Here is a 15,000-nt window from a genome sequence, read left to right on the forward strand (position 1 = left end):
TATCAGGATTATAAGGATGCCAATAAGCAAATGGAAATTTGCAACAGGGGGCAGCTTTGTCCAAAAACTGGTCCATCAGGCTGGGTGGAATTAGCTCAACCCCATTGCCCAAACTGGTTTGAATAACCTTGGTTTTAATAGATGCAGTTGATGTTATCATGATGGCTCAGCATAAATTTCAAGTGTAGGAAACATCGAGTAACTTTAATAAAACTTGTGAGATTTCCTGACATTTCGAACTTCAACCCATAAAGAGTTTCAAGGGTCATGTATGGTACACGTATCGTTTCATAAACTTACTAAAAAACATTACAAGTATCTTGTCTGTTCTCGCTTCAAGGCTGTCAAAGTCATATTAAACCAATTTGGGAGCAAAGAAGATGGTCGTGAGTTGGGAGAAAATAGTTAAAATGGGTTTTTGATTAAAGAAATCAACATAAATGGCACGATTTACCATCGTATCTTAAGCTCAGACAGAGGCCACGCCCCTCGATCCCATAGTTACCAGAAAGCTTCAGAAAAATTAAATTTTTCCAACACTAATGTCATTTTTAATATTTTGTCGGGATGTATATGAGAAAGAAACTTATAAAAACTTGATAAGTATTGAAAGTGTTAATGCGTAAGGTTGGTAATAGCTTTGTTAATCCTTTAAATTAAAGAAAATAAGTAAAAATAAGATCATAAAAATGGATTTGATACAAATGCAAAGTGAGAATCATTATGGAAGTGAGATATGCCATTGCAATAGCATTCAATTAGGGGTATCATATAAAAATCACTGTGAGAACTACAAAAGGTTCGTAATGCCTTTGATGTCATTGTTGTGAGAGAGAGAGAGAGAGAGAGAGAGAGAGAGAGAGAGAGAGAGAGAGAGAGAGGGCTCGTCTAGCCAATTACTGCATTGTCTCTCACTAAAAAAAAGTAAAATAAAATCTTTCTAATCTACATTACAAAATCATAGACCTCCCTGATCTGGGGCAGTACCCGTGCCGAATGGTTTAGGACAAAGGTCTTTGATCGAATTATTTTTTGTCAGTTTGAAAAGGGGGGGGGCCGGGTTTGGGGGTGGGTGGGGGAAGGAAGGACACATGTTTTTGTCATATTTGCTTTGTCAATTTTTTTTTTTTTGTGGAGAACTGGTGTTAACTGCGTCGGTGTATATTATATTGCCTTGTTGCCAAGGCTGTGTCTATAAGTTGTTAAATTATATTCTATATATACTGCTCTATATACTATATACTTTATGTACTATATACCATCCTATATACCAGATATTATATATATTTTCCAGTTATATAGTTAATTGTTTCTTGAATCTGTTCTGTCTTCTATAAATTGTCGTCTCAATATCATGTTTTTATAGAAATTTCTATGTTATAGCGTCCTATAAGTAGAGAGAGAGAGAGAGAGAGAGAGAGAGAGAGAGAGAGAGAGAGAGAGAGAGAGAGAGAGAGAGAGCAGCTTTTTATAAAAATATAAAAGGAAAAGTTTCCCTATAAAATCAAGGCTCGCCATAACAGCAACACCGAACTGTCGGTTGCCATAGACACTTATTTTTTTTATGTATTTTTTATCTTTTTTTCAGCCGTGTGAAATTTGATACGCGTATGGAACCTGTTTACACCGTACACCTGAGAGAGAGAGAGAGAGAGAGAGAGAGAGAGAGAGAGAGAGAGAGAGAGAGAGAGAGAGAGAAATTACAGTATATGCCTAAAGAGGAAATTTACAAAATGCTACTAAGTCTTGGGAGCTGTTAAGACTGTGAAATATATATATATATATATATATATATATATATATATATATATATATATATATATATATGTGTGTGTGTGTGTGTGTGTGTGTGTGTGTGTGTGTGTGTGTGTGTGTAACAAATTACATACGTACAAAATTCATAAACAAAAACGCATTATAAACAAACACACGTGTCATTTATTAAAACAAGCATTTGTCATTCACTAAACAAACACATGTCATTTAGCAAGCAGATACACGTGTCATTCAGCAAACAAACCCACGTGTCAGCAAACAAACAAACACACGTGTCATTCAGCAAACAAACTCACGTGTCATTCAGCAAACAAACACACGTGTCAGTAAACAAACACACGTGTAATTCAGCAAACAAACCCACGTGTCATCAAACAAACACACGTGTAATTCAGCAAACAAACCCACGTGTCAGCAAACAAACAAACACGTGTACCATTTAGCAAACAAACAAACACACGACAGGAAATTGAACCAGCCAGAACAATTATGTCTCAAAAGCCTTGTTTGTGCGTTTGTGTGCGGGCCTGCGGGCGCGCAGGGGCGCATACACTTCACTGACGGATGGTGAAAGAAGAATAGAGATTATCCTCTTTCACAAACACAAAAGAATTCCGGAAATAGGCGTGTGTAGGCTTAGAACAATAGGCCTAAGCAGGTACACAGTGACTCAAGTATAGTCGGACATTGTGTACGTACACATGTGTACAGTTTGTGTACATACGCGGACACATACGCAGTATATGCAGGTATTAAGTGCCTTTAAAATAGGTGTATCTATTTATATATAGACTATATACTTTATTTTATTTATTTATTATCATTTTGAAGGTTGGAAGATGATTTATAAGCTCTCTCTCTCTCTCTCTCTCTCTCTCTCTCTCTCTCTCTCTCTGTGCTTGCCCAGATTTGTGCCCTGGGTATCTGGGCATCTGAGGCTAAATTAAGTATGGACAGTGTCAAGAAATTTCTATTTTTTATTTATTTTTATTTGTTTATTTATTTACTTTTTTTGGAGTGGTTCGTTACAGATTTTAATATTTATTCAATTTTGTCATTCCATCATTCATTTAATTTTTTCTCTGTATTCGTAATCATTATTTAATTAATATTTATATTTATATATTTATTTTCTCCCCAACCAGGTTCGTAACTCAGATATAATGAAATATTTAAATTAATTAGTTTGTGCTTATTTTTCATTTTATTTCTCTGTCAAATCTCTTCCAAATTTATGTTATTATTAATAATTTTTTCATTAATAAATTTTCTTTCATTGTCACGTCCAAAGAGTTATTGTTTATAATTTCAACTGGTTTTATTATATATATATATATATATAAATATATATATATATATATATTATTATATATATATATATATATATATATATATATATATATATATATATATATATATATATATATATATATATATATATATATATATATATATATATATATATATATATATATATATATATATATACAGGATTATATACCGAAAGATAGATCTGTTTTCGGTGGCCTTGATTATAATGATATATACGCTGTACAGAAAACTCGACTGCTGCTGAAGAAACTTCGGCGCAATTTCGGTTAAATTTATGACTTTCCCCATCGTGGTCAGGACAATACCTCCCGCTTTGTGGATAGGCCTATGACGTTCCTCAGAGAGAGAGAGAGAGAGAGAGAGAGAGAGAGAGAGAGAGAGAGAGAAGCCTCCTTCTCAGTAGGCCTATCTCAGTCGTTTCCTTAAGTTATCTCACGTCTGGATTTTGGAAATTTTGGACACCCGGCTGCATAGAGGAGCCTTGTAGCTTTGTAGGCCTATATAGGCCTATTTCATTCCATTTCCCCGCTTTCAAATTAAATTGAAATGGCTGAATTTGACCTGGAATGCTTCATTTTATATATAAATATTAAATAGGCCTTATTTTTGATCCGTTTGTGAGGTATTATCTGTTCATTATCTTGTAGGCCTACCTAGGCCTATTTCATTCCCGTATTTATCATATAAAAGCGAAATATTATAATATTTTGTAGGCTGTATAATTCCCCTGTGATATATAATTCAATCTGTAGGCCTATTGTAGGCCTATTGAACTTATTTTCTTATCACTTGAATGAAAAATAATCAGTTAAATCGAAATCCTGCTTTCTGAAACACCCAATAGGCCTAGTTATCTATAGGAGTGATCTTGAAGTCTAGGCCTACGTGATCTCAAATGGAAACACTCACGTTGACAGTTGAATTTAAGGGACTTAGGCCTAAAGAGGCGTGAGTTTGGGGGTACAGTTTTTTTTTTTAATCTCAGAAATGCAGTTGGTCTATTTAGAATTGAAGTTTTAGGCTTATATGATGTGTATACTTGAAATATGGTGCGTGCCCTCAAGTGTTGAGTAACTACCAAGTACATATATATATATATATATATATATATATATATATATATATATATATATATATATATATATATATATATATATATATATATATATATATATATATATATATATATATATATATATATATATATATGTTTATATAAAGTTTATTCATCAAATAACTATAATTATGTTATACTAATCTGTCTTCGTCTGAGGTTTATGTATTTTTTAGGGGGCGGGGGCCGAGGCCCCTCTTAGTTTTTTGTTGTTTTTGGGGGGCGGAGAACCCTCCTCTTGGTTTTTATTTTTCTGGAGAGCGAGACCCCTTTGTGTTTTATTTTTGGGGGCGGAGGCCCCCTTTGTTGTAATTTTTGGGGGGGTTCGAGACCTCCCTTGTCTGATTTTTTGGGGGGCGGAAACCCCCTTCCCTTGGACTGGGTACCGGTACATAGGGATGTATAACTAGCCAACCAAATCTCTCTCTCTCACTGCCCAGGCCTGAATTATTAAAAAATGAGGAAAATTAATAATAATAATAATAATAATAATAATAATAATAATAATAATAATAATAATGATAATAATCCTTATTTTCCAAGACTGGAACTTCACACTGAATAAATATATATAAAATACTAATTCATTAAAAAGTCAATTTTCATCACACGCAAAATTTGTCAGGTCAAAATATTTGTAAACAAAAATATCAGTGACGTCACTTCCGGGTGTATTCCCTCGACAAAGACCAAACGGTTTTCTGGGGAACCAGAGAGAGAGAGAGAGAGAGAGAGAGAGAGAGAGAGAGAGAGAGAGAGAGAGAAATTAATATGGAATGCATTACATTCCTTTCATCATAAACAGATTTGAGAGAGAGAGAGAGAGAGAGAGAGATTAATATGGAATGCATTACATTCCATCATAAACAGATGAGAGAGAGAGAGAGAGAGAGAGAGAGAGAGAGAGAGAGAGAGAGTGCATTCAATTCAGACGCGCAAAGATAGATAAGCTTCTCCAAAGCAATTCAAAAGCACGCTTCAAGCAGAAGGCGCCCAAAGCAGAATTGTGGGAGAATCTCCTTAATTCCTATTTATTCCTGTCTGTGTCTCCCTCTATCCATATTTCAATTCCTTTTCTGTCTATCTGTCTATGCCACTTGGGTTGTGAACCCCTTGGTGACGGAACGAAAGTTCCAAAGCGCCCTTTGATCGTTGCAAGATTAAATAGAGATTTAAAAGTGAATTTATCCTGAGTTTGGTTTTGAATAATTGGGAGTTTTTTTTATACATTTTTCACGTTTATTTATTTCAATATATAAAATATATAACATAGAATATATAAAATACTATATATAAATGTTATCAGATTTTCAGTAATAATAATAATAATAATAATAATAATAATAATAGTAATTATAATATCATTTTATAATTCCATCCCAGACAGGTGTGTCAATTCTAAAGGGGATAATTCCTTGGGTTGCCTTAACCTCTCTCTCTCTCTCTCTCTCTCTCTCTCTCTCTCTCTCTCTCTCTCTCTCTCTCTCTCTGCAGAGGTATTTATGACTCATACTTATCAATTAGTTTATACAAACTCAGTATATCAACATTTTTAGTTCAGTGAGTACATCAGGTGTCCTCTCTCTCTCTCTCTCTCTCTCTCTCTCTCTCTCTCTTTCTGCACCTGTGCAGATATTGCGACTGAAAACATCATTAGAATGCTCGCCTTGCAATTGAACAGATGTTTACATGTTGGCAGATGTTTGTGTGTATATATTTAGATTATATATACTATATATATATATATATATATATATATATATATATATATATATATATATATATATAAACTCATTTTCGTTTTTCATTTTTTTTAAATATATATAGAAACGCATTCTTCATTTTTCAATTTTTAAAAAATATAAATTTATATAAACATTTTTCATTTTTCAATCTTTAAAATATGTATTTAAATAAATTCTTCATGTTTCAATTTTTCAATTATGTATATAAACCCATTTTTATTTTTTTCATTTTTAAAAATGTATATATAAGCCCATTTTTCAAATTTGAATATATATATATATATATATATATATATATATATATATATATATATATATATATATATATATATATATATATATATATATATATATATATATATTATATATATATATATAAATTATAATTTATAAACCAATTTTCAATTTTTGAAAGTTATACTAATTAAAATAAAATTTGAAAAAAAAAAATCTCAAACATTAACAAAATTTAGCTATTTATACACACACACACACCTGTAAGATTACGCACCCTCGGGCGCGCTCGTGCGTAAGAGCAAAACCACTCCCTTATTTTGTCTTTTTTAATCTTCCGTCAGCCGAAACGCCCGCGTCGGCTAATCCCGCCCACTACCACCCACCCCACGCCAATTACCCCCACGCCCATTACCCCCACGCCCATAACGCCTACTAGGGCGGCTATACCGGAAGTCGTGTACGTGTGTTGATTACTACAGGTAAGGAAGGGGGAGGGGGCTACTCCCCCCTTCCTCTCTCTCTCTCTCTCTCCACCTGTTACTCTCATCATCATTCATTTATCAGTTGCTTGATTTATCGTTATTTCCCCGTTATTTTCACGTCAGTCGGTTACCGAGTGACGAGCGAAATTTATTGTTTACCCGGCTGTCGTCTACCGAGTGGAAAGGAAAAATATGTTCGCTTAGGTGAAATTACATCTTGTTTATCCGGCTGTTGCCGGGTAAATAAGGAAGGGAAACGTTATGTGCACGACTGTGAGGAATTTCAGTGATAGATTGAATGTTATCTTAATTAAATATTTATATATATAAATAATAATATATCAATATTAATGTACATTTCTTTGAGTGTATATCTTAATTAATTAAATACTTATATATATATATATATATATATATATATATATATATATATATATATATATATATAAATATATAAATAATTATTATTTATATACAAGCATTAAGCTACAAATGTCCTTTAATATCTTATAATAATACCTCCATCGATGGCCGTGTGGTTTAATGCCAGTCACTGTACTTCTGAATTCTTGTCTGCCGTGGTTCGAGCCGACGAGATGACGGACTTATTATCAACTAGAAAATTCCCCTTAGGTTAATATTTATGAATATATATTAAAGGTATATATATATACATATTTTGCATTTCAACTTTTGGTTTTGCAAGCAAGATGCAAGATTGGCGAAATGCTTTGTCTTGAATCTCTCTAAATGCCAGTTGCAGAGCGGGTGCAGGTTTTGCTCTCTCTCTCTCTCTCTCTCTCTCTCTCTCTCTCTCTCTCTCTCTCTCTCTCTCTCTCTCTCTCTCGAATTAACTCTATTTCCCTCTCTAAAGAAGCATCTCTCTCTCTCTCTCCCTGGAATTAACTCATTCTCTCTCTCTCTCTCTCGAATTAACTCTATTTCCCTCTCCAAAGAAGTATCTCTCTCTCTCTCTCTCTCTCTCTCTCTCTCTCTCTCTCAACCCTGCACAGTTGGCAACAAGCAAAAGTACAGTTGCCCCCAAAAAAAAAAAAAAAAAAATTCAGGTCAAGCCATTTCAAACTTGCCCAGTACGTGAAAGTTTGTTTCTCCATTGGGGGTATTGCTGCAACATAGGGTGGGCATGATTGGGTAAGGAAGGAAGGAGAGAGAGAGAGAGAGAGAGAGAGAGAGAGAGAGAGAGAGAGAGAGAGAGAGAGGTCAACGAATCCCAAGTGAAATTCTGACACTTACACGAGTTCTTTTCAATACCATCGTTGCTTTATTGGCCTATGTAGCTGGGTACCTGGTATCTAGTCGACTTTTGTGGGCTGTCGACGTGATGGAGTGAAGTGTATCTATATATATATAATTATATATATATATATATATATATATATATATATATATATATATATATATATATATATATATATATATATATATATATATATATATATATATATATATATATATATATATATATATCATTATTCTGTGTTTATGCTTTGACTTATATGGGTGAGACAGTTGGTTTTACAGCTCTCTCTCTCTCTCTCTCTCTCTCTCTCTCTCTCTCTCTCTCTCTCTCTCTCTCTCTCTCTCTCTCTCTCTCTCTCTCTCTCTTTCACGCTATAGATCCCACCCCATTAAACTATCCACCATTCCGTTATATATTCTCGCTTCCATTTACGTATTTTTTTTTTTTTTTACACTCCCTCCCGACACTTCCCGCTCTCACTCACCCCTCTTAGGCAATCTCGCGCCGAATTCTCCCGGTTCCCCATTTGGGGGGTGGAGGGTGGGGGGTGCTTTCCCCTCCCATCCACGCCCGCTCCTCCTCCCCCAACCCACGAATTTACCGCTAAGTCACAGGAGAGAGAGAGAGAGAGAGAGAGAGAGAGAGAGAGAGAGAGAGCGTGATTTAGATTCCCGTTACTGCTGAGTCAGAGAGAGAGAGAGAGAGAGAGAGAGAGAGAGAGAGAGAGAGAGAGAGAGAGAGAGACCGTGTCTAAGTGTTGCCAAACCCTGGTCTCTCAAGGGACTGGCCAGGGCGCTACCAATTGACCCACACAGGTCATAGAAATTGCAACCAAAGTGGGTCAGTTGGTAGCGCCCTGGCCTGTCACTTGAGAGACCTGGGTTGATCATGACGTGAGTCAAATTAATACATATGTATATGTAATATATATATATATATATATATATATATATATATATATATATATATATATATATATATATATATATATATATATGTGTGTGTGTGTAATATGTATAATATACACACATACACTCACATACAAACAAACAAACAAACAAACAAACCGCAGGTAACTCGTTAATTAACACCTGTCACTTCAAAGGGCTCCCAAGTATCAGTTGTCACGAGAGGTAAAGATTGATTGATTTAGTCACTGAAACTGGCGTCGCTGGGAAAGAGCATCGTGAGAGAGAGAGAGAGAGAGAGAGAGAGAGAGAGAGAGAGAGAGAGAGAGAGAGAGAGATCGCTCACTTAGTTTGACGTAAAGGTCACGGAAAGGTCTGAAGGTCAGATAGTAAATACGAGCGGACTTCATTGATAGATTTTTTTTTTTTTTTTGCGTACGCAGTTTAAAGGTGTACCCGTGTACGCCATATTGGAATGTCCGTGCTTGAGTTTACGTGCGTACGCACGGAATTATGTACGTGTATTTATTTATATATTTAAATATACATAAACTTTATTTTAAGCATTTAGATATTAATCATTAATGTCAATCAAAGCCTCATTCAGATATGATTGTTTTGACGTCGCTTCAAACACCTTGATTTCTCTCTCTCTCTCTCTCTCTCTCTCTCTCTCTCTCTCTCTCTCTCTCTCTCTCTCTCTCTCCTAAAAGGGGCGTAGGAACCGGAGCATGAAGAGAAAAGTGACGTCCTAACGCAATATTGGGGAGGTGTAGGGAGAGAGAGGGGGAGGGAGAGATAGGAGAGGGGGGGGGCGGTTGAATGGATTGCCCAATGTGTGTTTGGGAAGAGGAAAGCGAAGGGGAAGATCTTAACTTATTGTGAGAAGAGAGAGAGAGAGAGAGAGAGAGAGAGAGAGAGAGATTGGAAAGGAGAGAGAGGGTTCTCTCTCTCTCTCTCTCTCTCTCTCTCTCTCTCTCTGTGAAAAATAACTAATCCTATAGTGTAGGCTATAGGGTGTAATTGATAATATTGATAATATGTTATTGATAATGTTATTTATAATGTTATTGATAACCTGTTATTGATAATCTTACTGGTGACTTTATTGATAATCTGTTATTTATTTATAATCTTTTGTTGATAATTCGTTGATCATCTTTTGTTGATAATCTGTTATTGATAATGTTATTGATATTCTTTCGTTGATAATCTGTCATTAATAATCAGTTATGGATATTCTTCTGTTGATAATCAGTTATTGATAACCTGCTATTGCCAATCCAGCCCGAAATTATCAGGACCCGGAAGTGGGGCGGGTTCGAATTTCGGGTGTTTTTTAGGACCCAAATTTTAATGGCGCAAGTTTGGTGTAAATACGTCTAACATTCAGGTCTTAAAATTAGTTACATCAGATTGTTTTTAATTGTGTTTTTTGTATGTGTTAGTGATTGTATGTGTTTGTGAATGTTTGTGTATGTGTATTGGGTAACTGGCCCTTTTTCGAATCTAGGTAACTAGTTACCAGGTGAAATTACCAGTGGATCATATGATCGATTTAATACCATTATGTACCAAGTCTCTCTCTCTCTCTCTCTCACGTCTAATCTTTATCACGTATCACGCAATTCCCCTCCGATTCCAGGCTTTGTAAAATGACAGCGAATTACCAAGAGACTTCTTTTGAAAGTGCGATGAAGAAATAAGAATCGAAAACGAAATACAGAAATGAAAAACAAATAAGAGTGAAGTGCGACAAACCAACCCAGTCTTGATCCGAATGCGCGCGTGAGACGGGAAAAAAAAAAAGGGGACGTCGTCGTCGCCGTCGTCGTCCCACGAGCGCGCAAGCTCGCGCGCGCGCGTGTGTGTGTGTGTCAGAAGGGGAAAGGAAAAAGAAAGGAAAAGGAAAGTTCACTGGGTAAAAGCGCTGTTGCTATGGCAAGTGTCCATCAACTCTTTCTCTCGCTCTGCCTTTCCGATTCTTCCTATTCCGTTTTTCGTCTTCACCTTCCTCCTGCCCCATTGGCTGCCGTGCCTTCGTAGGACCCGGGGGAGGCGCAGAGGAAGAAGAAGAAGGAGCAGCAGGAAGGATGATGTTGGTGTAAAGGGGAGAAGGAGGAGGACGGGGAGGAGGAGAAGAAGAAGAAGAAGAAGGAGAGGAGGTGCCGTTGTAAAACCCTGGACCACCAAGATGGCTGCTGTTGGCTGAAGCCTTGGCAGCAAGCCTTCATCAGCTTTAACGGACAACACGCGGCTGCACAGACGTCCCCCCGACCCCAAATCCCCAGGTCCTGCAGGACCCACCCCCCCGTACGCCTCCCCGAATCCCCCTTTCCCCTCTCTCTCTCTCTCTCTGTCTCTCTCTTTCTCTCCGTCTCACTCGCTCTTCCCGGGTACCTATCTACCGCCCTGTAACCTACCTTCTCGGTGTGGGTCCTATCTCTCTCTCTCTCTCGCTCTCTCTCTCCCTTTGGTGTTTTGGCAGCAGCGTGGCAGACGTGTGTTTTGTTTACCCACGCGCGTGCGCGCGAACAAATGTGCGCATTAGCTCCCAGCTGAGAGGAGAAGACGAGGAAACGTTTTATGGGAATAAAGGATCGAATTGAAAAGTCGGCCCCCTGATTATCGCAATATTCCTTCCTTCTCTCAGCCATGCCGGTCGATCCCGCCCACCACCGCCTCCTCCACGGGCGGGGGACGCGGTCCTTCTCCAGCTTCACCCGCTACGCCCCTCTCCCGTCCAGGGACGAGGGCGGGGGTGGAAGCACCGGCTCCACGCCCTCCCACAGTCCTGCCTTGAACGCCCCGACTTCGAGGGGGGGCGGCGGTTCGCGAGCCGCCCACACCGAAGTCCGGCTGAGCAACGCCGGCCAAACGACTGTCCACCTGAAGGGGACTTCGGGCACCCCTTCCTCCGGCCGCACGCCCATCGCACGCCCGTGCAACAGACTCCGCAACTCGAATAGTGTCCCCGGGAATACCACGAGGTACACGAAATTAGGGACGGTTAGTGAGGAAGGTTCCACCCTCAGCAGCTCCGCCCGCCACGGTGGCTCGGGCATCCTGCGGGCGGTGACCTCCCGTGGGCGTGGTGGGTATGAGGACCTCCGCTGCAGGGGGACAGGGGGCGGGGGCGACGCCCCCGACAGCGGGGATAGTTCGACGCATTCCTCCCCCAGGGGGTCGCCGACCAATTCCCGAAAGAAGCATTCCGGGATTCTCATCACGTCCGCCATTGCGAGATCCGGAATCAAGAGGCTCTCAAGGTAAGGAATCGAGGACAGGAATGGGAATCATTCCCGTGATTCCTGGGAATTGGTGGGATATTGAGTCATTTCTGGAATCGGGTCTTGGAATGGGAATCATTCCCGTGATTCATGAATTCCTGGGAACTGGTGGTATGTCGAGTCATTTCTGGAATCGAGGCCTGGAGTGGGAATGGGAATCATTCCCGTGATTCCTGGGAACTGGTGGTAAGTCGAGTCATTTCTGGAATCGAGGCGTGGAATGAGAATCATTCCCGTGATTCCTTGGAATTGATAGTATATTAAATTCTGGATTGGAAATAATTTTCCGGAATTGAAGCCACCTGGAGTATTCCCGGAAGAGACTCTCAAGGTAAGGAATTGAGGATCTGGAATGGGAATAATTTCCATGATTCCTAGGAATTGATGGTATAATGAATTCTGGATTGGGAATCGTTTTCTGGAATTGAAGGTACATGGAGTATTACTTGAAGACACTCAAGGTAAGGAATCGAAGACTGGAATGGGAATCATTCCCATTATTCCTGGGAATTGGTGTAACACATGTTGAAGCATTTCTGGAATCGAGGTCTGGAACTGAGAATTGCTGAAGGTAAGACATTGAATTCTGGAATGGGAATAATTTTCTGGAATTTCAGGCAGGAGGAGTATTCCCAGAACTGGTAATGTATTGAATGTTCTCTGGAATCGAAGGTAAATTGCAGTTCTCTGGAATTCTAAGAGCCTGTGGAATCGACTGTATATTGAGAGACCACAGAAGGCCTCAGGGTAAAGGAATTGACCATTGGAATTGAAACCATTCCCGGGAATGGAACGTATACTGAGTACTGGAACCTACATTGTTATCAAGGTCATGAATTGAAGTCTGGAATGAGAATCATTCCCAGGAATCGAGGGTAAGTTGAGTCCGAACTGGAATATTTTTATAAATTGAAGGAAATTTGGAATGTGTGGCGTTCTTGAAATATGGAATTGGGAATGGGAATTCCTGCTTATAATATGGAATGGAAAACGTTCTCAAAATATGGAATTGGGAATGGGAATTCCTACTTGCTATGTAATAGAAAGCATTCTCAAAATATGGAATTGGGAATGGGAATTCCTACTCTGCTATGGAATGGAAAGAATTCCCAAAATATGGAATTGGGAATGGGAATCCCTACTCTGCTATGGAATGGAAATCGTTCTTTCAAGATGAATCCCTCTAATTGAATAAATCTCCTTTGTATAAAAATATGGATTTTTGTCATAAATCCTTTTAGCTGAATAAATTTGGTATATGTGATAAATTCTATTAAGATAAATCCCTTTGAGTAAATCGCCTTTATATAAGAACTGGTTACAGAATAAATCTCTCTTGATAGAATGAATCCATAGATAAGTAGCTGATTACTTTGTACTTAAGTAACTAATTACTTTTTATTCTCAAGTAACTAATTAGTTTTACTTGATAAGTAACTAGTTACGTTATACTCTTGAGTAGCTAATTACTGTTTACTTGAAAAGTAACTAATTACTTTTCACTCTTAAGTAACTAATTACTTTTTACTCTAAAGTAATTACTTTTTACTCAGTAATTACCTTTTACTCAATAAGTAATTACTTTTTACTTGATAAGTATCTAATTACTTTTTACTCTCGAGGAACTAATTACTTTTTACTCAATAAGCACCTGATTACTTTTCACTTAAGTCTCTAATTACTTTTCAAAAGCTGAGGGCTTAACCATATGCATATGCAGGGGGGCCGTAAATCCATGCCCTGTTAATTGGGGCGTAATCCCCCCCCCCTCCGCTTCCCCTGCTACCCTTATGGGTGGGGGTGGGTGGGACGGTGGGTCCTCACCTTCATTTAGGGGATCAGGTAAGCTCAGCAGTGCTTAGGGAGGTCCTAAGCTTAATTTACTAAACGTTCCTGGATTGGTTTTTGGTGAGGTGGGATACCTGTTGTCACATACCTGACAGGTATATACACCTGTGATTGTTTATACACCTGTGATTATCTTCCTAACAGGTATATACACCTGTGATTATCTTCCTAACAGGTATATACACCTGTGATTATCTTCCTAACAGGTAGATACACCTGTGATTATCTTTGTAACAGGTATAGACACCTGTGATTATATTCCTGACCGGTATATACACCTGTGATTATCTTTCTGACAGGTATATACACCTGTGATTATCTTTCTAACAGGTATATACACCTGTGATTACCTTCCTAACAGGTATATACACCTGTGATTACCTTCCTAACAGGTATGTACACCTGTGATTACCTTTGTAACAGGTATGTACACATGTAATTACCTTGCAAAGAGACTGATTTCTTTTAAAGGGAGTGTATATATGTGTATTTATATGTATATTGTATTAATTTTTAATGATTTTAAAATTCATTGATTCATAATTTATTCATAGAATATTATGTATATTAATTATTTTTTATTGATTATTATTTTTTTTCTTTCCAGGTGAGTGAATTACATCATAGGAGGCTGAGAATTATTTTTCAGTTTGGTGAGTAATTAATAATTCTCTCTCTCTCTCTCTCTCTCTCTCTCTCTCTCTCTCTCTCTCTCTCTCTCTCTCTCTCTCTCTCTCTCTCTCTCTCTTTAAATGCCATTTCCACCTTTTATTTTAATTCTCATAATTTTTAGACTCCTTTTTCATTAATACCCCTACCCCTTTATTCCCATTAATTTCTCCTACCCCTTTATTTCCCTTAATTTCCGACTCCTTTATTTCCCTTAATTTCCCGACTCATTTATTCCTTTTAATTTCTCTTACCCTTTTATTTCCATTAATGACTCCTACCCTTAATTCCCCCATAATTTCCTGTGTCCTTTATTCCCCTTAATTTCCCCTACCCCT

The 15,000-nt window shown here is 37.8% G+C and overlaps 1 protein-coding gene across 14 annotated transcripts in view; it reads left to right on the plus strand.

Moving 5' to 3' along the window:
- The window catches only part of LOC136856274 (neurofilament heavy polypeptide), a 264,779-nt gene that overhangs the window by 98,584 nt on the left and 151,195 nt on the right, over positions 1–15,000 (plus strand). For 7 of the 14 annotated variants that reach the window (XM_067133968.1, XM_067133973.1, XM_067133970.1 and 4 more), the window contains exon 2: positions 10,501–12,124. The exons of the other annotated variants lie outside the window; for them this stretch is intronic. In XM_067133968.1, the coding sequence (XP_066990069.1) occupies positions 11,511–12,124 (614 nt within the window). In that variant the 5' untranslated portion in view covers positions 10,501–11,510. The remainder of the gene's footprint in view (positions 1–10,500; positions 12,125–15,000) is intronic. 14 annotated transcript variants of the gene reach the window in all.

The sequence above is a fragment of the Macrobrachium rosenbergii genome, chromosome 35 (genome assembly GCF_040412425.1).
Source record: "Macrobrachium rosenbergii isolate ZJJX-2024 chromosome 35, ASM4041242v1, whole genome shotgun sequence".
Lineage (NCBI taxonomy): Eukaryota > Metazoa > Arthropoda > Malacostraca > Decapoda > Palaemonidae > Macrobrachium > Macrobrachium rosenbergii.